Source organism: Lepisosteus platostomus, chromosome 12, assembly GCF_059453375.1.
Source record: "Lepisosteus platostomus isolate fLepPlt1 chromosome 12, fLepPlt1.hap1, whole genome shotgun sequence".
Classification (NCBI taxonomy): domain Eukaryota; kingdom Metazoa; phylum Chordata; class Actinopteri; order Semionotiformes; family Lepisosteidae; genus Lepisosteus; species Lepisosteus platostomus.
The window spans coordinates 881,973-908,304 of NC_142622.1; the positions used below are offsets into that span (position 1 = coordinate 881,973).

At 43.3% G+C, this 26,332-nt stretch overlaps 1 protein-coding gene across 2 annotated transcripts in view; it reads left to right on the forward strand.

The window, feature by feature from the left end:
* Positions 1 to 26,332, forward strand: part of skap2 (src kinase associated phosphoprotein 2) — a 66,597-nt gene that overhangs the window by 23,419 nt on the left and 16,846 nt on the right. For both annotated transcript variants that reach the window (XM_088600328.1, XM_088600327.1), the window contains exons 5-9: positions 11,242 to 11,322; positions 11,930 to 12,013; positions 13,232 to 13,356; positions 14,920 to 14,983; positions 15,833 to 15,958. In XM_088600328.1, the coding sequence (XP_088456454.1) occupies positions 11,242 to 11,322; positions 11,930 to 12,013; positions 13,232 to 13,356; positions 14,920 to 14,983; positions 15,833 to 15,958 (480 nt within the window). The remainder of the gene's footprint in view (positions 1 to 11,241; positions 11,323 to 11,929; positions 12,014 to 13,231; positions 13,357 to 14,919; positions 14,984 to 15,832; positions 15,959 to 26,332) is intronic.

Genomic DNA, 26,332 nt, shown 5'->3' on the forward strand with positions numbered 1-26,332 from the left:
GGAGTTTGTCAACTAAGTCCTGACATTTTGTATTTCTCGTTTGAAGATCATTTGATCAATTTCTTGTTATTTCTGAATTTTATTTACACCTTGATTCAAGAAGAACAAGCATTGGGCTGCTTTTTTAACCTACAGTAATTACTTTTCGGGATGACCAATACGTTCTCCAGGTGATTTAAGACATCTAAGATACAGTGGCTGTTTTGTGTCAATCGTGATTTGCACTGTATTGATCTGCTTTCTAATCGAACCAAATGTAACGCACAAACTGTTCACCACAGGTAAAACATCTCCCCTGGGTGGGGAAGAGGGGGAACAGTGTTTTATTTTCTTGTGAAAGAATGGATCAGGTTTGTCCACCTCGTTGTTAACCTGTGGTCACCTGTGTATCCGGCATCATTTTTTACTTCCCGTCTGTGGTTTGGGACTCCTGTGTGTGTCTGAATATGCATGAGGATGGCACAGCTGTTTTGTGCATATATTTCTGTAGTTATTAGTATTCCATCGGGAGCTGTGCTTCTATGGTACAGTGCTACCATGTGGAAGAACAGCAGAATACACTTAATAAACTGGTCTGTGGCATATTGCCTGGAGACTCAAAATCACATTAACTCCTATTCTTTAACCCTGTCAGAGAGCAACCAGCAGACGCTGCAGATCTTTCTTCTGTGTTATTCCAGTATAAATCAGTGGAAGGGACTGAGATGGTGTAGCAGAAAGAAAAGTATTTTCTGGTAGTGTATTTAAAAGACTAAATTAATATTCTAAGAATCTGCAATGCCTACTTAGCACTCCTCCAAGGGGCAATCATGCATTTTTAAATCACTTAATGGACCTAAATAACTCCCATTAAGATCATTTATCCCCTTTGACAAAGCAAAGTAAATACAGCATCCTGTGGGATGGAATGAAAAGCTCAATATATATACAGGGAAATATTATAAGGTGTTGTGTTAAATCCATTCAGTGTTATTCTCACATCTGTATAGTGCAAATCTAAAGCACAAATCAGGCATTCCTGTATTTGTGCTTTAGGTGTGTGGGAATTGCTTTAGGCTTCAGAACAGAATAGATCAAAAGATTCTGAGATTTTGCTTGTTGGCCCAGAAGTTCCTCTTGAGTAGGAATGCTATGTAAAAGGCCTATCTCCTTGTACACAGCATTCCTCAAATATCACAATGTATCTGAGTTCGCTTTAGGACACAGATACGATCTCTGTCTCAGGAGAGATGATGCAATGAGGCCAGTTATGCCACATACAGTACGTGCAGTTCAGCAAGCTGACCCCTGAGGAAACCTGCAGCTACTGCAGTGTCAGCAGCTCTGAAGAGGCAACAGCAGTAAGAGCTGCAGCCTGAGCAAAGACCGCTGAGAGGGTCAGAGCAGAGAAGCCTTGATCACGTGCACCAGACCAGCCCGAGAAAGAGCCTCAGGCCTGGGAGCTACAGTAACTCTTTCACTTGTTTATATTGCTTCCATTCACAGCAACACAGCCTGTTCTTTAATTTTGTATTTTGCTGTGTATTTTCCAAAGCAGATTTTTTCTGAAGCACTCTTTGCTGTGATTTCTAACCAAATATTTCCTTTCACTAGTAGATATTCAGTTTTTGAAAATTTTCAGCTTGCAGTCGGAAGGAAATCGCTGTTTTTTTTTTACTGTTACGACATATTTGACCATTTAAAATGTAATTTTTATCTGCTTGTATAAGTGCAACAAATAATTAATGTGTAAAACTCTGTAAACACTGTACAGGTATGTTGTCCCAGCTCAGTAAATAATAATAATAATAATTTCAAAAACATCTTCTACAAACAAAATGTACATGATTTTAGTTTTGTAACCTGTTGCAAATTGCCTACAGAACAAGGATAGCCAAGCAGCCTGCTGCACCAGCTGAGAGAGAGCTCAGCTGTGGAATGCATAACTAAGAGCTCTGATAATATTGCCTGTGCCCTGGCAGACCCTGCACCTCTGCGTGTTCAGCGGGACTTAGGACACGTGGACAATCAGCCTCCGCTGTCTGCTGTTCCACATTAGGGACTGCGGGTCACCGAGAGTGCGCAGCTGCACACTGAAATACTTTGCTCAGCAGGTATGAGCAGGATGCAAAACTTCAAGGGGTGATAATTTTATGTATATTCCCTACTTGTCCATATTTCTTGAGTGGTGGAGAAACCTTGTATTCAACCATTTAGAATTGCAAAGAAAAATGAGAGAGAAGGTCTCTGTGTGGTATTAACACATTGAGGTGTGCTCAGCGCAGCGTGAGACTCACGAAAACACACACAGCACTCAGACTGCGCTGTTAGTCAGGCGCCCGGGCAGCTTCAGGGAGGACAGCACAGGACGGGATGCCCTGCTGCCTGCTGGCCGGGCCAGGCTGGAGTCGTGAGCTCTGGGCCCAGCAGCCCCAGTGACCCCTGCTGCTCCGCTCTCTCAGGAGAAAGAAACATCAAAATTCAAAACCTTCTGGCGGCTGAACTGCAGGCATGCACCCCATCACTTAGAAATGGATATTTTTTGCTTCTGTAGAGACATGGTCCTTAGTTGCCTTATAGAAGATGAACTTATCATGCAGCAATAAACCCCTTTTGTCTAGACAGTTCCTGACTCTGTGGAGTCATAGCAGTGTGCCTTATAAAAGGTTATAGCACCACTTTTTATTAACACCTGTCCTAGGGTCATCATTGCGAACGGACCACACGCAGGAGTAGCACGTCCATGTAGAGGGGGCCTGAGCTGTTGTCCAGTCAGCTCTGTCGCCAGCCTGCATGGTAGGTCACCCCCTGATACCCTAGTAATATATACCCTACCCTAGAGCAGAGCAGACTGGTCAGCTATCACCAGCCCCGAGTGGAGGAGACGGATTACCCACTAGCAGGGAACTTCTGAAAGCTTGTGGTTTCCTGATGAACTGCACAAGTTACTGTATAGTGACCCATGTGACACAGGGTGGTAAATACCTCAACGTGCTGAATTGTATTTTTTTAACCATATATCTTACAGTGCGACTGCCAGAGCGGCTCAGGGGTTAGCATCATCCTGTGTGGCTTCCTCTGCTTTTGAAGTGAGCAAGCTGTAACACCGACAATAGGATGTAATGATAATTATACTACGGAGTGCCTCCACCAAAGGCCACAAAGTGCAGCTCTGCTGTAATTTCCTTCTATATTTTTGACAGGTCAGACAATAGGTGAGGGAGACCTTTACATCCTTAAGCATTGCAACAGTTGTTGATTTTTCTCTTCTGTACCTCTGTGGATTAAAGGTCTGTTATGTTGTAGGTTGATGCCAAGTTCTTGTCACACAATTCAGAAAGAAAAAATACTGTCCAGGCTCAGAAATTTCCATTACTGTCAGATCTGTAGGGCATCATCTAAATAAAGGATATTTACTGCATAACCGGAACAATTAAGGCACTGCTGTGAACTGGCACCGTTTTGAAACAGAGTAGACGGCACCAGCAGTTTAAACAGTCAGCACTGTAAATTTCAGACCCATCTAAAAAACACAGCAATTAGCATCTGTGGGCTAGTTTTCACAGTGGGACTGGTGCTTCTGGTGTCTGGGTTGGTTTTCACAGTGGGACTGGTGCTGCTGGTGTATGTGGTCAGTTCACTATAGAGTTCCAGTAATGTGAGAAAGTCTTTCAGAATAATGTGAAATTTGTTTGTTATAAGTAAATTAAGAATTGAAATAAATTACAGTATATTTCCCACATTTATTTTTTGAGGAATTGCCCTTTTGTATAGCAGTATAATAAAAAGTATAATTTTTAAAAGTGTTGTAAGGTGGACTATAGAAAATCTTACAGGAAGACAGAACAGTTCAGAAGAAGTAATGACAATTTGTGAGGATTTGATTTCTTTGTTAAATCCATGTTTTATAGTGTAAAATAAATTACAGCGTTGCTTTCAACTTATACTGCATGCAAAGTGACGTGAAAGTTTGTTCTTGGCAGTGTAATGAGCCAGTGAAGTCAAATCAGTGAATACGCATCAGGCAGTATGCAGGCCAAGTACAGACTATTTTAATCACAGCAGACTCAGTTCTAGGGCAGACCTAACTTTGAGACAGCGGTGAGCTGAAATACTTCAGGAACAGTGCTTCCTAGTTTTTCACAAAAGTAACTTAACTTTGTTGGGTCTATGTTTTTCATCTCCAATCTGGTCAGGCTTTAGAAAGCTATGTGAAGAACATCATTAAGAGTCAAGGACTTCGACCTTTGTAAAGATACAATTTTTGTGTCTGTTCAATATAGTCTTGTGGTCATACAATTTTATTAAAATATATGGTGCAGTTAAGTTGATTCACAGAGATATAAGACATGCAAGTTGTTCTGCTTTATTTAAATCACTATTCTAGGCACCTTCAGAAAGCAGTCTGAAAACCTGGCATGTTCATGTTAAGGTGTGTGTGAAACCTACTCAGATTGCATTGCAGAGAGGTGACGTTTCTGTATTCCTGTTTATGAGCAATTCAAATGGAGGTACTCCATTCCTCATGAGGTTTTTTTAGCATTCTATTAGCACCCAGCACAACAAACTGCAATAAAAGTCCTACTAGCAAAGAGTCAAGGGAAGAAATAAGGAAGCGAAAGAGCAATCAATGAAAATTAAATTGGTCCCTAGATTCTACTGCTGCCCCGACTGATGAATTTAGGGTCACTGTGCAATATAAATGCAGTAGATGGCTTGCAGATTAGAGGCTAATTTGCCTGGTAATTGTGTTTTATAAATGTGGATGTGTCAGTGCTGCCTGCAGGCTTAGCCAGAGACAGGCCCGGTGTTTAACAAGCCTGCCCTGACAGTAATGCGCTGTGTCACCCGTCAAGGCACGGCGCACATGCTGAGATGTGATAATCTGCCATCGCCGGTTCTTGCAGTGGCTGGAATAAATAAAGGCCCAGCCAGATGAAGAGGGATTAACTGCGCAGATTGAGCAAACTCTTCAATCATTGAGCCAGCGATCTCATAAAGGATTAGCCCACTCTTACAAATATTGATTAGTAATCCGCAACTCAGAAAAATGACAGAACACTTGCACAGGCTGTATGAGGAGTGTATAGCATTTACATTAATAATTAATTTTATTGTCAAAAAGTGACAGATTCACTTTTAAATTATCCTATAAAGTCAGTGAAGATGGATTGCCCTTCTCATATTCAACTCTTTTTTTTCCCGTTTTGCCTGGCAGAGCCAATGACTGTGAGCAGTTCAATGGAAGTGCATATTATCATGCTTTAAACACAAGCAACAGAGATCCAGGACAAAATGTGTTATTTACCCTAATGTTTAAAAATAAATGGGAAGAACTAGGTAAACTGGGAATAAAGATTTTCTAGCTACAGCTAACATTGGAATGTCTTCACTTTCCTGTGAATTAATATAGATAAACATTGTCACAGAGGAACCCCTTTCCCCAGACCAGTAGAAAAGGAGGGGATATTTTTCATCTGCTAAACTGTTACTCCGGGATTTGATTTGTGCTGAAAGGAACAATTAGTTTTAGAGCTGGCTTGGACTCGTAGGTTGGAGTATGAGGTTTGTTTGTGGGACTTGAGAATTTGTCTTTTCTTCCTTTCAAAATAAGAAAGTCTGAGGAGCAGCAGGAGGGGAAGGAGGTGCCCGCTATCTGCAGGGTGATGGCCTGGCTCTGCTGCTCTTCTCCCACAGGGGCCTGTTACACCACCTCACCTCAATTTCAATTTGCTGCTCGTAGAAGGAAGTCCAAACTTAGTTGTCAGATGTTACATTCAGGTGAAATACTACCCAGTGATCGGATCTTAATAAATCATTCCACATTTTATTTAGAATTTATTTAGTACTAATGAAGATGGGGACAGTGTACTTTTAAATGGCAGCGATAACATGACACTGATAAATCGGTGAAATAATACTCATTACAGTAGTTTTTCTGGTGGTACTTGTCAGAGGGCTGTGGAAAGGTGATCAGGTTTTAAATAAGAAGTGATATTTCACTGCATGGCTCGCTGTGCTTGGTGACACATCTGCACTCAGCTGTCAAACCGCAGATCTGCGCAAAGGAGGCGAGGGGACAGCACTCGCAGTTCCCTACAGAATAATAAATGGAACTGAAAATTGATTTAAGCACATTGGAACGAGGGATCTAATGGTGAAGTATGAAGACTGATTTCTTCTAAAGTGGCACAAAAACATAGCTTGAAAGTCTTTCAGTTTAAAGAGGGATTATCTTGGGTAGATGGGACTGGACTGCATCCATTAGAAGGTTAATTCGGAAGCCCGGCTTGAGTGATCGAGGAACTCTTGCTACATCAGAGTGTAAAGAATAAGAAAGGTTACAAATGAGAGGAAGCCATCAGGCTCATTCCATAGTTAGTAGTTTATTGATCTGTCAATCTCATCCGCCCAGCTTGAAGGAAGCTGGAGGGTAGCTTGTTCCCCACTCCCACAACACTTTGAGTAAATATCGGCCACCTGAAGAAGGCTCCACGGCCGAAACGTTGTGTTTTTTCTCTCTTCTTTTTTTCAGCATTGAATAAACCTATTTCTTGTTATTAAGGAATTGCCATTCGGTTTGAGACCTGTCATTACACTTGGACGTTGAGTGGGGAGTGAGTACTCGAGAACCTAGAAATCTGAAGTGCTCATCCCAAGCAGAGACAGAGACTTTGTCCCTCTTTCCTCTGGACTCCCCTGGGTCCCTGTGCCCGAGGGCGCAGAGCCCAGGGCCCAAAGCCCTCCTGCCCTCTCCATGTAAACCTCACCTCCGAGCCAGCTGGTGTCCTGTGTCCTTTCAGGCCAAAGCCCTCTCTGTCATGCTGTCCTGTGGCTTGTTTAGCACATCGGAACAGCACAGCACCCAGGAACTGAGGATCTGGTCTTGCACCTTGGCGCCGTGTCCAGGATGCTGGTTAAAGTCGAAAGACAGGCACGCTCTCACTGGAATTCACTGTCCTTGCAGATAATTCGATTGTGAAATATTTTTCTTTCCTCCTGTAGCAGCTTTTAAATTTGCATAATAATGAAAGATTCTTCCCCTGAAGTGTGTATGACTGCGACGTCTGAATTATGTCCTTCCAAATGTAATAGTTATATACCGCTCTTCAGAGAAGTCAAATTAAGGAGTGCGTGAGGGGCGTATATTGGGAACCGGAAGTGTTTAAATGTAAGCATTTAAATTCAGATTGCTGGGGCTGCATTGCACATATTTAAACTTAAGGTTGCAAATGAGAGGCGGCCTTTGGCCCATCTTGATTGTTTATTTGGTTTCCAGTAGCTCAGCAATCTGAGGATGCACTTGTTTCAGTCAATGGCCATCTCATTTTCACCCTCCCTGCTTGCTGAGCAAACCAGCACTCATGCCCAGCAGCACTTTGAAGAGCTTCCTGCTCAGGCACTGGCCAAGCGGTGGCCAGGGCAGCGCCACCTTCAGACATGAGGCTGCGCTCTGAGAAGCCCAGGAGCTGCTTGTGTGCTGTGTGGGTGCTCTCATGACACCTACTCTATCAGGGCAGGAGGAAAGTGCAGGGAAGGGGGAGGATACAACAGTGAGCACTTCTGCTAGGTGTGTGTACCAGAACTGGTACCGTTTAACACTGAGCTCAACATCTCGCTCTCCACCGATGGCAAAAGGAGAAGTCTGCTGCCGTGGTGGCGTCTCTGCACCATGCACACTCTGTAAAGTGATACACCGGGGAAAGAAATCTGTTGATCGTTGCCTTGGCTCTGCCGAAGGAAGAGTTGATGTGTAAGAGAGAGTCTGCGTTCTGCCAAGATGACATCACTGGGATTTTGGGACCAGTGCCTTCGATTGCAGACAGCTGCAGTTCAGTGCTCCCCGTGTTTAGACAGACAGGGCAGGAGGAGCAGTCTGATCAAAGCATTCCCACATGGTAATCACGGGTCCTGTCTTTGAGTGCACTCGTAAATATAGGCGCTGTAATGGAGCCAGGTTATTACATCCTCGGGACTGTAGGTCAGGCTGTATTAATAGACGAGTATCCCCCTGCAACATCACTGTAATAGCCAATTTTTTCATATATAAAAACTATTGTGTGTGCTGTACATCCTAGTGGATGAGGAGAGACTTGTTAATCCAGGGTATTGACCCAGTTTGTTTAGAACACATCACTGCTCTGTGACCTGTTTTCGGATTCTGTTTTTGAAGTGGTGTAATAAAACACATCTGGTCTTTATTTTGATGAAGGCTTCGTTGCAGTGTTGTCAAAACCTGGTGCCTCAAACCAGTTTAGTTACAGAGTTCCTGCCGGCGAGCCTGTATAAACATGGTTGATAGAGTGCTGAAGATCTGGCATTTGAACTGACCTGTGACCTTATATGGTCACACAGACATGTCTGACCTGTATTTATTCTGGATATTTTTCCAGACGTGATTTCAGACAGCAGCTCTGGAGAGTAGGGTGAAAATCCAGAGTAAAGACAACGTTCACACGGTATTTTTCTTCTTATCAAGCAGCATTCTTTGTCTTTCACCTGTATTATGTGTATTTTACCATGTCCAGATACCAATACACATTTGCCTTCTGTATGAGGGATATAAAATATATACAAAATTACATTCTCAATTAATAGTTTTACTTCACATCTGTAGCTACGGAAGTCAGACATACAGGGGCTCTTATTTTATTTTTATTTTTCCATCTCTGTGAATACATCCCTGGAATACTGGTATGTAAACAGCGGTATCACCCAGGCTACTGTGAAGTGTGATTTGCAGTTTAATCTTGATTGATTTGCAGGCACTAAGAGAGGTGTCACCTTTTATGATTTATCTGCCTGCTCCTGAATGCTTTCCTAGTTGTGCTGCTCAGCTAATAGTGCTCATATCCCCATCTGAACCGCAAATGAAATACCTTCATCCCTTCTTATTAGTTTTTATTATGTTTAATTTTGAATTCTGTCTTTGTTGATGCTTTATTTATGCCTACAGACATCAGAGTCCTAGTGTGTGTTTTATTAGCCTCTGCTGAAAGTGACACTGCAGAAATGCTGTATAAAACACTTATAATTTCTAACGTCAAGAAATCATTGTAAAACAAACTTTGGTAATATATGGGTTTCATGTTCAGTTTTACACTGCCAGGGAATGAGGGTATTTCAGATTTTCTCTTCATATAATCCTCAAAGGAGATTATTCTTGTATTTCTTCCGGAGGGAGCTCAAATCTTCTTTATGTAACAAGCAAATGTTTTAAGACAAAAAAAAGTGCATTTGAGGGGAAAGTACAATTATTACAACATAACAAGCTCTAGAGATTAATAATATAAATGCGATTGTATAGCTGTAGTGGGACAAGCTGATCGCCGATGATGAGAGCACCATCAGAGGACAGGCCGGCCTCCTCCATGTCCAGACAACAACCCAGCACCACTGCAGGGACTTCGCTGTCATTCAGAGCTTCTACACAACACAGCCAGCTGCCAGCTTTAATCAGCAATCACACGTTAAAGCCCATTTCCCGATAGCAAAGCCTCCTCTTATTATCGTTGACTGTGTTTTGGGAATATTGGGCTCCCTGCACAAGAACATGACAAAGTTCACGAGGGAGAGAAGTCCATTCAGGCCATCCTGCTTCTTTGGTTGCTCGAAGATTAATGGGCCAAAGATTCTGTCGAGATGCAATTATGTCTCTTCAGATGTTGTTAGAGGAACATTTGTCATACATTTTCTAGAATGTAATTTCCCTAAATTTGTACTAAATGAAGCTGACGTATAGGAAACTGCTTCCCACCCATGAATCCCGGGAGTACAGCAGTGGGCTGGACTGTAACGGTTCGGTTCGGTTCCCCTCGCCTGGCTTGGGGGCTCTGCTGGCAGCGAGCGGAAGAGCTGTGGTGCCACTCCTGCAGATCCCCAGCCGGCCACGTGCCACACGGCCTGCAAGTAGATCAGCACCCTGCAGTACCGGAAGTGCTCCAGCATACAGTACTGTCTCATTTCCTGCTATGGTGACATCCGCTCCGTTAATGGTGAAAGGTTGGGAAAATTAGTAAAGATAAGCAGCAAAATCAAATAAAATCAACCTAATAAATAAACCTACAGGTAAATCAAATAAACCACACCTCAACAGGTGGTTCTAAAGAAGGCCAAGGGCATTATGGAGTGTGAATCTACATGACTTTCATCTGTGATACGCCTCTGTGTCCCTGGGTGTCAAAGTAACAGACTCAGAAAATCTTCCATCCCCCTCTGCAATCTCACTCTCAGAGAATGTAAAGTATGTAAAGTCACTTTCTAATCTCCTGTAGCACTGTTGTATTGTATTCTTTGTTGATGATGTTGGTCTGTTATTAGTTTATTGTTTTGTTGGACCCTACTATAAAGTATAGTCAATTTCCCCCAGGGGATAATAAGACTGAATTGAAATAATTTCTAGCGATACACTGGAATGTCTTGCATTGAAATAATAATGAATAAAAAATGGGTTAGATTGTTTTATTATAACTTTAATTTTTCCTTAAACAGAAGGCTTTTAAGCACATTTTAAGTTCATTTTCTGGGTTGGAACTGTGTGCTCTTGCTCTCAGTCAGAGAGAGTGTGATTTACTCATTGGTCATGCCAATAAAGCATCTTGAATTGAATTCCTGTGGAATAGTGCACCTCTGAAGCCCCTGTCTGTGGGCTGTCTCAGTGCACCTGTGGAATAGTGTACCTCTGAAGCCCCTGTCTGTGGGCTGTCTCAGTGCACCTGTGGAATAGTGTACCTCTGAAGCCCCTGTCTGTGGGCTGTCTCAGTGCTCCTGTGGAATAGTGTACCTCTGAAGCCCCTGTCTGTGGGCTGTCTCAGTGCTCCTGTGGAATAGTGTACCTCTGAAGCCCCTGTCTGTGGGCTGTCTCAGTGCACCTGTGGAATAGCGCACCTCTGAACCCCCTATCTCTGTGCTGAACAATTGCACCACTGGCTTTCACATCGGCTGGTAGTGGAAGAAATAGATCTTCTCTCAGAGTCTGAGCAAAGTGCCTGCACCTCCCCCCTTTATGAGGAGTAAGCACTGTGTGGCATGTAGAACCTCTTTGTCTTGAACAGGAAAGTGGAAGAGCACCTGGATGAGGCATGTCTGTAAAGCCTGGGTTTCCTCCCTGAGTGGAGTTCTGTCTCGGTGTGCCATGAAGCGGTGTGTGTTAGAGCAGTGCAGCTTGAAGGAGCAAGTTAAACTGAAACACTGCTTTGTCTTGCGGCTTTTAAGCTCAGTAAGGGAATCAGCTGCGTGAGTATATGTTTCTGACTATTGCAGGAGCACAGCAGTCCCCAGCAGTGGCAGCTCAGGATCTCCCTTCAGTCTTCAAGGCAGGATACCTGGAGAAACGAAGGAAAGGTAATGTACTACGACCTGACCACACCCACCCACCCTGACCACACCCCTTCACATTGAACACACCCCTTCACCCTGGCCACACCCCTTCACACTAACCAGACCCTTCACCCTGACCACACCCCTTCACCCTGGCCACACCCCTTCACACTAACCAGACCCTTCACCTTGGCCACACCCCTTCGCCCTGGTCACACCCCTTCACTTTGACCACACCCCTTCATGTTGACCAGACCCTTCACTGTGGCCACACCCCTTCAGTCATACATGTTCAAAAGACTGGCAGCAGTGAGGGCAGGTGAAGGGAGGCAATGAGAGGGCTCCAAACTCACCCGAGCGTACTGCTCTCTCCGGCTGCTGGCATCGCTTCCTGTCACACTCACTGCCCCCTGAGCTGCTGGCTGGAGATCTCAATGAGACGAGGAGCGGGAGAGGGAAAGCTCTGACTGAAATGCACAGTTACAGAGAAGGTTAAAACACCAAATCAGAGCTGAAGCGAGCTGCATTTTCATCCGTGGTGCCCATCTTTTGCAAGCGATGTACCTGAGACACAGTAGATGTTTATTCACGCCGGGGTGTTTCTCCACATCTTTCTGTCTTTGTTTTTCAGACCACAGCTTCTTCGGCACCGAGTGGCAGAAGCGCTGGTGTGCTCTGAGCAACCACACGTTCTACTACTACGGGAGTGAAAGGGGTAACGTCTAGTGGTGACGATCGCACTGTGGCTCACGTTTCCCCCCTGTCCTGTGCCAGACCCGCGTGTGCAGATCCCGAAAATTCGGCTTGTGTTCACACAGCCCGTCCTTTCCCTGCCGGCTGGGCACGGCACCCAGTCCTGCACTGGCCCAGCCCAGGGGAGATTCTCGATGTCTGTGGCGAAGCAGTCTCACCCACCTTCTGCCCAGAAAGGGCTAAACCTACTTTTCAGAAACAGCTCCTTGACAAAAAAGAAACAAAATTCTGTAGATGGGCTTTTTTGCCACGTCTGTTTCATCTGAGCAGTTATAAGGAGAATTCAAGACAGATTGAGAAGAGCTGCATCTAGTTCTGACCAGTTTGCTGCTGCCTAAGTCTCTTTCTTCAGGAGCCTCTTCAAGCTCAGTGTTTCCCTTCTGACTTACAGTTTGTTTTTGCTAACTGGATATTTTAGTTTGATTTTCTGTCTCCACAGTATTTGTTAATGCTCCTGTTTTGGTATCATCTGAAATTGTGACTAATTTACTAAGAATCACAAAAATCTAGATTAATGATGTAAATTAGGAAGATCGGTGGTTCTAGTGCAGATCTCTACGGTACTCCGCTAATTGCATCACTGTAGTCTGAGCACTAACATCTGTCCTTTCTGTTTTCTGTTAACTAATTCTCAATCCAAACACACACATTTCCCCAAATGTCTACAAATTGTAATTTGAGAATCTTTTGTGACAAAGTTTAGATTTTCAGAAATATACATTTTTGATTAACACATCCTATCCACCATTGCTTGTTCAGTTACAAGATGATCAAATAAATTTGGTATTGTTTTTGTGCAACTTATAAATTAAAGGTTGGCATTTCATAGTAGCAAATTTTCCCAAAATATGAAAGCTGTAAGAGTAAACAGGTTGTATGATTCATGTTTTCTTGATGTACTTTTTGAACTGCATTGAACCATCGTGTTGCCTAAGTAGAAAATGCAGCATTAAGTCCAGCATTAAGTGACACCAGCTAAGGCCTTGATGTTTTCCACATTGAGCAGGGTCTTGGTTTTGTGTGAAATGTGAACAGTGAGCGGAACTGGCTGTTTATAAAAATGTTGTTTAGAAGAGAAAGGAGAACAGCCTGTCAGATCGTGGGGAGTGTTGCTCCTGACTTTTGCATCTTCCCAAAGTGGCCAGAATGGTGAGCAGTGCTTCTCCTGTCTCTCCCACAGACAAACAGCAGAAAGGCGAATTTGCTATAGATGGCTACACAGTCAAGATGAATAATACCCTCCGAAAAGATGCCAAGAAAGATTGCTGTTTTGAAATATCAGCTCCTGACAAACGCATCTATCAGGTTTGTTGCCCTCTGTATCTCATGGAAATGAACTCGGCAAGAGAGTATCTATAGGGATGTGCTGTGGAAATTGCATGCATGTCTTTTGTATTTTTTAATGCCGGTTTATATATTTGTAGGGAAATTATCAAACTCATTATTGCTATACTCATCATTAACAAGCAGAATATCATTCTGTATATTATTAAGTAAGCATGGTAGAGTGAGTATTTTATGAACGTTGTTTTTGATCTTGTGTGGAAAAGCACAGCTGTTACTGAAATATTCTGCATATCGCCATTTTCAGAAGCACATTTTATCTGATAAGGAGGCAGTCTGTTCTTCATGCAGTTTTTGCAAAGCCTTAGACGATAAATTAAGATTCATCTTAAGAGGTGTGTATAGACATCTAATTGTATGTGTGTCATTTTTCTTTCTTGAATTTCGCAACAAAGTCCATCTGTCCAGATTTTGTGGACGGGAAGGTCTTCCTGGCTTTCTCATGCATTTTTACATAATTGATGCTGTGATTGATGCGCTTGTCAAACAGGTTCGGTTTTGAAAAAAATGTAACCGGGGAACGCGGATTGTGAAATTTAGTCCATTGCTCAGTGTAACTGAATAATAAAGACTGGTGCAAGACCTGTCTTCTAATGCTGAAAAAATAAAGTTTTGTGTTGTACAAAGTTGTAATGAAGGTTAGGTCCATACCAGAGCCACAGTGGCTGACCGGGCTCCCAGTCTTAGTTACCTGACCAGAAAATAGAGAGAACGTCAGCCCTCCCACACCCCACCCCCAGCACAGGACAGGTGGGATGTTACCCCCCAGACCTGCAGCTCCCCACTCATACAGCCGGCTGCACTAGAGCAACTGGGGCACAGCAGCAGTGTCTGCAGCCAGGGCTCAAACCCACAACCTGTCCCACACCCCTCCCCTGCCCCCACGCCAGGTGAAAGGGATTAAGTTATTAAGTTTTGGGAGGGGGCAAGGATGCACAGTTTGACCCCAGTCCTGTTTGTCTGAGGTGCGGGTCCCACATTGTGGTTTGCAGCCTGAGATGCATTTCAGATCCGCCTCGGGCCCGGCCAGGCTGCGCTGCTCACTGTACAGCTCCTTCAGCTCTGAGGTGTATTCCTCAGGCAGCGGGTGTGGGGGGTGCAGGTTTCATACATTTCAAGCGTGTTTCTATTGCAGCTGAAAGCCACTTCATTAAGTTGTCAGGTGGAGTGTTAGAACCTGACAGGAACATTTTTAAGAAAATTGTACACAGCAGTCTCAGCGAAACCGCCGATGTCTCTTAATTGTCAAGGGCAAATTGCGCTCGTCAGGTCTCCCTGTGACAGTGACGGAGAGAAGACGCTTCTCCTCGGGACAGCTGACAGCTGCTGATCACAGGATCAGATCCATCATCCTAAACTTCAATTATGTAAATTTGTCAAAATTAACTCTGATTTAGAAGAAGCGTTCTTGCACAAAAAGTGCCATAAGACATGGAATCAGAAGGTAATGGCATCTTAAGAACGAGTGACATGAGGAAAGTGTGATATTCTGGCTGTTGACTGTCCTCTTGTCTGTGGTCCCAGTTTACTGCAGCCTCCCAGAAAGATGCAGAAGACTGGGTTGAGCAGATCCAGTTTGTGCTGAAAGGTGAGTTAGTCTAACAACCACATCAAAAAGGCCATTAGCCTTTCTTTATTCTTTCTTATGATCATTTTAAAGTTCACTTGACATTTTTAATTCTGACTTTTAAGGAGCTATGTCTATCAGTAGCTGGTATCACTGGTTCTGTTTGTTCAGTGATGATCTGTGTGAAGGCACCGCTAATGTGTTTTGGATAAAAGCGCTAGACTGCTGGGCAAAGGAGCCCAGCAGGTGCAGCTGACAAGTGTTTGGCAGCCCTGTGAAACACCGACCGCTGTGCTCAGGAAGTGGGCTGGTTTATTTCTGGAGGTGCTTGCCGGCTCTGGCATGGGCCCGCAGGAGATTGTTTGGGAAAAGGTCTGGGTGTCTGTGTACGTGTGGATTTCCACTGGCAGTGCCCAGGCAGCTACTCCGCCTACACTGGCCTTTCCACAGCACCAGGATAAGGGAGTTAGCAACTATGTCTAGCTTGTGTGTGCCTTGTCCTCAGCTGTCACCTACAAACCAGTTACTGTACCTTCCTGCACCAATGGGTTGCAGATTAGAATGCATTCTAGGTTACAGAAGACTGAGAGAGGGGTTCTCTCCTTTTGCTCCTCTCATTGACTGAAGAGGTTTAAATAGGGAAAAGTCCTGAAGAGGCTCAACAGCCAAAACTGTTTTTCGGCGTGGAATTATTCTTCACTTGCTCCTGTGCAGCCAACGCGTGCTGACACAGCTCCCCATTCACACCTCTACTGACTAGAGGTGTATCTAATGAGGAAGGCATCAGTCAGCAGCATATGTTTCTGCTTTGTGCTGCTTATACTTTTTTCTAAACAAGCTGGAGATGTTTTTCCTTGTCTTTGTGCACAGACATGGAGTCGGGCATTATTCCCGAGGACGAAGACGTGGATCCCTATGATGACATTGGGATCGCGGAGCAACAAGCTCCTAGTGCTGCGGAGCCCATTGATGAAGATATCTACGAGGAACTTCCAGGTACGCACACCTGCTGCTTCTTTAATTCAGCGCAATGCATGTCAGCCTGTCAGTGAGTTAGTTAACGGAGAGAGGAGTGACCATGTATCACTGGAGTTCTGCTTGGGCACAGTCACAGCACCCTCCCTGCTGTAGTGTCAGTGAATACAGAATTTCACACAAGGGACCGCAGGGCCTGCCTGACTGGCCCCTGGGCCTGGGCATTGATCATCAGGCCAGCTGCACTGACCGGCTCCAGTCTGAGCCTGCAGCACAGTGAGCCACGAACCCCACTCCCTCCACTCCTCAGCAGAGCATGCTCTGTACACAGTAATAGTAATACTTAAGTAATTAAGTAGTGATTAAGTAATTAAGACAATTGTTTTTTTTCCCCCTGTAACAGCTATTTAAAACAAACACCATCAATTCACCGTGGAAAGAGGATAAATATATTTTGTAGCCTTCTGTCATTAATCAATTACAAAAGTAAATGAAAAAAAAAACATTTCCTGAAGTAGTTTTCTCAGGCAAGCAATAATTTTTTCATCGATCCCTCGATGCCGGGAAAGGATTGCTTTCTACTAGTGTGTGGCGTAGAAGCATTTTACTTTATTCAAGAGAGATACTTCAGCAACATTACGAATAATTTACCATCATCGCTTGCCCTGTTGATCTCTCTCAGTTGTTCAGCAGCTGCACAGTCATTGTTCTGTGTACAACAGGAAGCCACAAACCATTACATGCTCACCTACATAAAATTAATGGGTCTGCTGTTAGTGTATGAACTGTGCAGGCAGCACAGCACCAATCCATCTCATCTGGACAACAGCACTAACAAATACCCTTTGCCCAGAAAGCATCTTAATAAAGAAATGGATGCTCCCCTCTTCTGCCAGTTAGACAGCTTAACAGGCCAGGAGGAGCTGAGAGAAACCTCTGATGTTTCTGAGAACAGCAGAACTGATTTCTCTTATTTCCTCTGATGATTCTTTGGACAGCACAGACTCTATCAGCTCCCCCTGAGATACATGTACTTAGGTTATGGATACAAGAAGGTTCCCAAAGTCCCTTCCATACAGGAGAGGACCCCCTTCATTTGTGGAATTCATTAGGTAGTTTTACCTTCAATAGTAACCAGCAACTAGAAGCCACTAGGGCATCTCTTCAGTATTTCTGGACATAATGTACAAGTATAATCTTCACAGAATTTGATTTAGTCATTTGCAGATATATTGCAAAACATTTTTAAATCAGAAGTCTTCAACATGCATGAGGGAGCAGAATCATAAAGAGAAATCAGATACAAAATATGAACTTGAAAATGAATATCGGCTTAATCTAATGGCAAAATAAGTTTCACATTGGAATGATTCAGCCGGAGACAGTTACAAGCATTTTAGAACTGCTAAAAGTGAATTTAAATAAGCTTATCGAAAGGAAGATGAGCAAGATCTGTGGATTTATAACCAATAAAGACATATAGCAACTGCCATTATCTCCTCCCTGTTCAGCCTTTCAGTAAATGAAAAGCAAACCTGTTTTAGCTCTTATTCTGGACATAATGTGCAAGTATAATCTTTCCACTTGAGTGCCAAAGACAATCTAATTAAATCCATGTGGCATCAGTTCAGCATGTGGCCCTATGGGTATAGATTACTCCCATCATAGAGCTGACAGGGCATAATGTTGTTTGGCAAGTGGATTAGAGACTGTTGCAAGGATAGGAGAGTGCTGTCTGGGCTACGATGGAAAGATGCCTCACAGTTCTTCAGATATAAACTGATGTTCAGGAGACAAAGCTGTCATCCACACTTAGCTGAACGATGGACTGTGAGATACCACTGATTTATGTTCAGACTGGGGAGCGCTCGTTTGTTCACTGTGTCTCTTTAAAATAAGAGACTCAGATCCTGAGTGCATCAGAGGCTCCTTACACCTCTGGGTTTGAAATAAATACTTTGCAGTATCAGATCAACAGGAAGGGTCTATACAGTATGTGTCTGTAGTAAAAGGCACGAAGACTAGGGGGCTACTGTACCTTGTCATGGACACAACAGAAATATTATTGTGGTGTTAATCCCAGATGTAGTTGGTTAACAAAACACACACAGATAATAATACAGTACAAGATAAAATAGTAGAAGTGAGAAAATATTGTAGTAAATGCAGCCTTTGCAAAACTAAACATTTTATATAAGAATGATAGATTTTACAGACCTTTATTGTAAAATACAGGTTTTTCACTGTTTCAAATCTACAGATTACAAATGAAAGATACTGCACAGACTACCAGTTTCTCCTGCCACCTACCTCAGTAGGGTTCCCTTTCATACCACACTGCAAATAGTCCCTGTGAATTTTCTGGCTGATTCGACTTGCGTTTGTACACAGTTGTGCAGGAAGTTGTGCACCAGAGTGATCTGAGTGAAGGTGCCCTGCTCACCTGGGTTTCACCCCCCAGGCCCTCAGTCTAGAGTGCACAGCCCCGATCGCTCCTGCTGCTCTTCAGGAAGATGTGTTTCCTCTTTTGGTGTCTCCTGCATTCATGTAAAAATGATTTGCTGGCTCAGGCTTGTAGGGCAGTTCCTGGTGTGGCCGAGTCCCGAGTCCCTGTCGCTGCTGGACTCTGGGTCTGGGTGCTGTGGTTTGAGGCACGCAGGGGAACGGGCCGTAAGGATGGCAGGGACACCGTGTAGTTCTGTCCCTGAACTCGTTCACAACAACAGACCTTCTCACGGCATGTGCAGCACAGGTTAAATGTAGGAAAGAGTGGGAAAGAAGCGGTGCAAACTGGAGTGTGAAGAAAAATATACTGGGAAACCCCTCAGCTGGTCACCACACAGGACACACTGCCTGGCCTGTGCAGGACACTTATATTCCTTAACTAGTGACACGGAGGCTCTGCACAGCACTTACATCAGAGATATAAGAATGATCTTACATCACCTCTGACACAATTGTTCAAGATCAGTTTGAGCTGCACTGTGCACCAGTCTGAGAGCAGTGCTGAGTGCTGTGGATGGGCATTTAAAAAGCAATATTGATCTTACAGATTATTACTATGTGCAACAGGCCAAAACTGTAGGTATGATGTGTTCGTCTATTTAATAAGATAAATACTTTTGATTTTTAGATCGTGATTTATAAGATCTTGAAAGATAAAGTATTTGCAAGAGACTGAACGTTAAATTTAGGGATTGCAGAACTTGTGCTTCATTCCACACACCAATGTGAGAAATGCGACCAATCGGAAGCTGAGGATACAGCATGTATTCTGAAGGAGCAGATGTCATCCTGGAAAGAAAATGGGACTTCAGATAACATCGTAGGATAGGATAGATAACACCACCTTCACACTGTGTGTTGGAGTCATCCCCTTAATAATTATTGTGACAGTGGTAATCACCACATTGAAACTGTTGGTATCTCTTCATATCAACATGTGCTCTGCAGCAGGGAGTTAAAAATATCGAAGTAATTTTGTAGAACAAAGTTGAAGGAGACAGGACATTTATTATTTAATATTTAAGGTAATTGATTTATGCAAATCCAAGTCATTGTGTTAAAAAAGTCATTTTACTCATTTATAATTCCCATATTACTCAGTACATTTAAAACCAGGACCACATCTGGTCCATATTCATTTCCTTCCACTGAAAATAAGACATTAGATTACAAGTACTGATCAATCATTATCTGTTTCACTTCCTGCTTGGCATTCGAATCTGAGCGTTTTTGGCAGTCTGATTTGTAGCAGCGATATGATGTGAGCACTGTGTGACAGAATGGGTTTGTTATTAAGAGATAGAATCCCGTCTCGGAAAAGCTTGTCAGCTGAGGAGACCAAATCACACAAAAGTAATTTTACTAGTATCATATCTCCTCACTGCTGGCTTGATTTGTGACAACCTGGTTTTATGTTAAATATTCAGACCTCAGTCTTCCCACATGAGTCCCATGGGACTGCGCTGTGTCCTCTGAAAATCTGGATGCTTTTCCTGCACTTCATGATGCTGGATTTCAATGAGGCCATAAAAACACTAACAGGAAATTATAAAAGTATTGCTTTACATATATTGCTCTGACCTGCTTGGGCTTTCAGGAAGAGCGTAGAAAGGATCTATGGAATCTCCCTGTCCCAGCTGTGCACCAGGATCAGCGGACTGTGGGGCGTGGAGTTTCCCTGTGGTTGTCATAAACCGGCACTTGTGTCACATGAGTTAAGCTGTGAGCCCAGCACCGCCAGACCGTTTAAACATCTCGGTGTGACCTGGCCACAAAGCACCTCAGAAGTGTTGCAGAACAAAGGCGCATTGTAGGCCCTGTAGCGGGAAGGCGATTTGTAGCTACAGTTCATTCATTCAAGTAGAGTAACCTCCCTTACAACAGGTTTAACTTTATTTCTTTTAATCACTTCATTCCCCTTCTTTTCCCTTTACAAAAGGGTCCCATTTATAGTAAAGTCTGATTTAATCACAAGATTCCATAACAGTTTTCTATGATTCATAGGAATATTCAGCATGAATAATATTGGCTGTATGTTTTCAAGATCTTTAGCAACATTCTTTTCACTTCCTCGGTCTGCCAGTGTAAACCATGACAAAACAGCGGCTACTATTTTATATCTGTTTTAATTTCCCGCTGTTTGTCTTTCATCTCATTCATGTAACGGTGTCTAAAATGTGTGAATACGGACGAACTGTTTTGTAAAGTGCACAAGTTTTTATTTACGTAAAAGACAAGCGTCTTTGACTTTGGACAATGGCAAAATACACTGTGATTTTCGTTGCCGTAAAAGTTTTACTAGGGAAATAACGAATATTGTTTGCAATTTGGAATAATCTACTTGCGTTGTTGCACTACTCTTCAATTAGATAAGCTAGTTAACTAGACAGAACACTTGATTCATACCAAATTGGCCTTTGTGGCATATACCATTTGGGAAAATGCTTAAAAACATATACATGCTTTCTTCACATGGTATGACAGTAACAGGGAATGCCAAGCGAGCATTTGAAAGCTGGGGATGGGGGATGGTTGTGGTGTCCTAAATCTGTGAACACCTAAATGCTCTTCTCTACATCTACTGAAACCAGACTTTTGCTAGGGGCTAAAGATCAGTTCCCATCAGATATTTTAAGCTTTTCTAAAACAGAATCTATCTGAGGAATCCTGTTAAGCTGTATGTTTATTTAACACAGACTAGGAAGATAAATTAGGGGGGGTTCTCTTGTTCTCTCTTTCCCTGTAGTCACATCCAAAATGTGTGACCCAATATTATGCTGACATTATGGGGCCACTACTGTGTTACTAAAATAAATCAGCACAAAAAAAGTAAGACAGAACAGGGTTACAAATCAAAGCCAAATTAATACAGTGTCTGTAATTAATCTGTCTGTTATTGGAGTGACCAGCTAGCTCTATGGTCTGCGCTTGTTTTACATTTGCACTTTTTATATCACAGCTATAGCGTAATGGACAGAAGTGCTTTGTTAATGAATGTGTGCTTCGCTTTATTGTAGATGTCATCAATTATTATGGTATCTAATGTTTTCAACTTGCTATTCTATTCAGAAGAAAGTGTAGAACAAATGCAGTAATATAATATACTGTAGCTAAGGTTAGCATTCTCCCCTTTGAGAGCAAAGAAAGAGCTTTCGTCCCGAGTGGGACCTGGAGTTGAGTGCCTGGGTGCGGTGATTCGGCACAGGAGAGTTTCGGAAGAGCGCAAGCCGCGCGTGAGGTGTGGCCCACAGCACGGCGATGCGCGACGGTAATTTTCCCAAGATGCACACCAGATTGCTCTGCTCCTGAATGATTTGTCATTGTCTCATCATTCTGGAATTTGCTGGATGCCAGTTGTTTAAACACTGCTGCTGCGGTTTGGGGTTAAGGCAGAGCATCAGGGAGCCATGCCGTTCCAGAGGAAGAGCTTCACGCGATTCCACTCCTGCAGCTGCGCCGCCTCTTTTTCATCTGGCCTCGCGCCTTTCACAAAAACTGTTTTACCCCCCACGGCGTTTGTGAATTTAGCAAGGACTGAATAAAACAGAACGTGATCCACATGGCACCTGTTATTGAGATCCAGCATATTGGTCACGGACTGATATTCAGTTACTTGACTGATGCTTTTATCCGGAGCGACTTGCATTTGTACACATGCGTACAGCTGGGCAGTTTCCTGCAGCAGTCTGAGTGAAATGCAGCTCTGCCTCGTCCAGCTCTAGGCCCGGAGTCTGAGCGCTCCTCCACCCTGCTGTCGCTCCACCGAATCACAGGCTCCCGTCCGTCATCTCCCCTCCGCTGTCCCGGTTCTGGCTCCAGGCTCACTGTGGGGCTGCGTCTTCTCAGGGCCAGATCTGCACCACACAGCACCTCCGTCGTCCGATCGATGACACTCCCGTGGCTCGGACAGGAAGGGCACCAGTAGATCATTAATACTCCTGCTCCTGTGAGTCACAGAGGGGAGTGAAGGAGTGACCTTTCACACCTTTTAATCCTATCTGGACAAGTAGGGATCAAGTAGATTGAGGTGCAAATGGATTAGTTATTGTTTTCTTTAACAAAGTCCAGATGCCTGCTTGGGTAGGGGGGGTATATCAGCCCGGGTATCTGAGTCTGGTTTCAGACTGATGTATTCACGTCCGTCCTGTCACATGTAGTAATCGCTACAGTAGGGCTGTCTCCCCATTAACTCGCCCACTGAACAAACTCTGCATTTAAAATACTGAACACAAACTAAGGAATCAGTTGTGATTCACTTTCTCTAGTAACAAGTACAGTACATCACCCCCCATGGAGACGTCTGATCAAACTCTTTCCTCTTAGATCTGTTCTGATACTGAACAGACTTACTTTTCAGCTCTTGGATTTTGGAAATAACAATGTCCCTGAAAGAATATTAGTTCTTTCAGTTCCATGCGGCCTTTTGAGGCTTCTGGACAAAGGAAAGAGACGTGTCTTGTCCCCCTCCCCGCCCCTCAAATTTTGGGGGTCACTGAGAAGAGGGAGCCTTTAGAGGGCTATTCAGATCATGTACAGTATGTTAGGTACTGCATGCTTGTGGGTGGCCAGGGCTGCATTAATCCTCTTGCTCTGAATATCCATGGGACCGCAGTGGGGAAGGCGGAAGCTCAGGGCAGACTCTGGTATTGCAAGGAGTCTGTCTGTGTTAGTCAGAGTCTGATCATATTTTTGAGGATGTTATTATGAACATGATAAGATTTGTGGTTCCTGTTTTTTTAGGTGATGCTATTACGGTTTACTTTGTTTGCTTGAAATACTTTGTGCATCATAAAAATGAGTCTATGGTATAGTGCGACTTATAAATTAAAATCTGTACTCAGCATATTCCGTGCCTCTGCAGTGGACAGGAGAAATTCAAGCTGCTGTTTTGCAGAGCCCTTGCAGAGTTTCCATTGGAAATGCAGATGTAGAAATCCCTTTGTGAACTTCATATCCATCTTGGCAGGTCGATGGGTTTTTGCTGCATAGTTGAGACGTTCATATATCCAGGTGTAGCTCTGTTCATGCAATAGCTTCTGTGAAAGATCCCCCTTTTAGATAACGTGGCAAGGGGTCTCCACATGAACCGTAATCGTGTCTTTGCCAGAAAACAGAGGCAATAACCTCTCGGTCGATTCCGGTTGGCCAGGTGCGCTCATTAACCATTTTCTTACTTACCGGCGTCCCGACCCGGAAAACGACCGAGGCTGCTACCAGATTTATCCCACTTATACGTCTTCTCTGATTTTTAGTGCTTAACGAAAACTTTTATCTCCAAATTCTCTTTTTAAATACTTACTGTCTTACTAAACCGTGAGGGTCCATGAAAGGACACCCTCAGACTGCCCCCAGGAACTGCTTTTATAGGGAGCTGGAGTGTCCAGGTGCCGCCAGTTCAGTGAGTTCCCCGGGAGAATCCGGAGAATGTGGCTCTCCTCAATGGGATGACCCCGCCCCTGGGGAACTCACTCGTGTTTCCAACCCCTGCTTTGCTACACCATCTGAATTGGTCTTGATGAGGACAGTATGAATGCCTGACTAATGACCCTCGGACTAATCCAAGTAGAGAGAAACATGACCATGTTTGAATATTTTCTTTGCGTATCAATCATCAGTGATAGTTCTGTAGTAACATGATGTACGTGCTACTTCTGTGCATTAATTCTAGAAAGCAAAATTAAACATTTGCTAAGCCTTGTAATTGAAATTTTGCTGAGTGCTTGGTCAGTCCGAAATGTCAGAGATGCTATCCACGGTTCAGTCTAGTCTGCCAGATGTGCGGTGTCTGTTCTTTTATCTTTGCATTGCTCTACTGGAGCCCCTTTGAAAAGAGAAAATGTAAAAACAAGTAAAGGCATTTTCTACTGTTAAGAAGGAGCACAGATCTGAATGATATAGTTATTACAAAGCTACGGTCTACATTGCAGATTTTAAGGGACTTAATGTTTTCATAATGGATGTATTGCTTTCTCTGTGTGACTAGATGACCTTCATGAGTAAACCCGAGGGCACAATGCGTTTAATATTCTCCTCTACACTGAACGGGACCTTGAAGCCAGAATGTGAGAGCTGTCTGTGCCCCACACAAGCACTGGGGCCTGCATGTGTTTAGCCAGTTACTGTTCACATCCCAGCAAAATGTCACTAGTGCTTGTTTGAATTTGTTCAAAATTTACTGTACTTGGAACATTTGTTGGAATAAACACAAACAGGAAGTAATTATAATCACTGTATTCCTCTTTTTTTTCGATTTCAGTATATACACATTTTTCTCTAGTTGTTTACAGCCAAGTTAATTACCTCAAAATCAGATAGTTTCTCACGTAATTTGTAACTTTTCATAATGTTAAGAAGAGTATTGCAAGTGATTTTTCAAAGCAACTTCGGTTTATTTTATATCTTATATATTATATAAGATATAAAAATAACTGTTCTCATCCTAGCGTTAATCCCGCATCAGCAGGGTCCGCTTGTCGGCACGCCCGTCTCCATTTGGTGGTTTGAACCAAATCTTTGAACTGACGTTGCCATTAACTGTGACCGAGAATACTCCAACCGGCGCGTCGCTCCGCCTGCCGTCGGAGAACAAAGTAATGTAGCCAATTCATAGAGGGGGGTTATTAGGACGCATGGGAAATTTGGCCAGGATGCCAGGGTTACACCCCTACTCTTTTCGAGAAACGCCCTGGGATTTTTAATGACCACAGAGAGTCAGGACCTCGGTTTTACGTCTCCTCCAAAAGATGGAGCTTGTTTACAGTGTAGTGTCCCCATCACTATACTGGGGCATTAGAACCCACCTCACTGCAGGGTGAGCGCCTCCTGCTGGCCCCTCTAACACCTCTTCCAGCAGCAACCTTCGTTTTTCCCATCCAGGTACTGACCAGGCTCACACCTACTTAGCTTCAGTGGGCTGCCAATTGTAAGTTGCAGGGTGACATGGCTGCTGTCTTAGAAGATATAAAAATAACTTAAACCCAGGAAATCTAATTGTATTTGGTTCCTTCTGAATCGTTTGACTGTACTATGCCAAAAAGCTGCATGGAGTATTAACTGTTCAGGAGACTGTAGAGCAGTTTTCTGCAGAAGACAGCTCCACTATCTTCAGGAACTGAACAATGGGGAAAATGTTCCGGAATCTTAAATAGACCATTTTGTACTGTGTGCATGAGTTGAACTGTACACTAGAAATATAGAAACAAAAATACATTATGAGAGATAGAGAACTGTTTTCATGTGTTACACATTTAAAAAAAAAGAAAAATCACGATTTTTTTTTAAAAAAACTGAACATACTGATATAGACATAATTTTAAATAATTTTAAAATGCATAGTTGGAAGTAAATTTGTTATTAAGGTAATCTCCTAATTAATTATGTTACAAAAACTTTCTATTTTAAAGAAGAAAGTGTCTTGGAAACAGCAGGCATGCTTTTTTGGTGGTCTGGTTATGTGCCCCATGCAGTGGAACAAGAAGGGACTGTGCACTGCATGGTTTTATATTAGCGAGATGCTTTTTATTCTAATAGGTCTGACTGTAGTGAAGAGCAATTCTCATCCATCAGCCTTGACTATTAATCTCTGCACATTATGTATATGAAATGCTGTTCACTTAGGGAGTGAGCGGGAAAGATCAATACTTATAAACATTTAATGTCATAATTGGGAATTGATTTCAACATGATCCATCCTTAAACACACACTGCAAACTAAGAGACATTTGTGATAGCGCCTCTTCTGTTTGTGAGGGTCTGTTTTAAAAGGAAACCTTCAGTGTAATATAGTATGAACAATTGCTAGTTTAAGCTGGTAGCAAGCAGATACAGCATGGAACAAGCTGACGAGCCACTACGTTGATGCCCAGACTCTGGCTTCTATCAAGAAACATC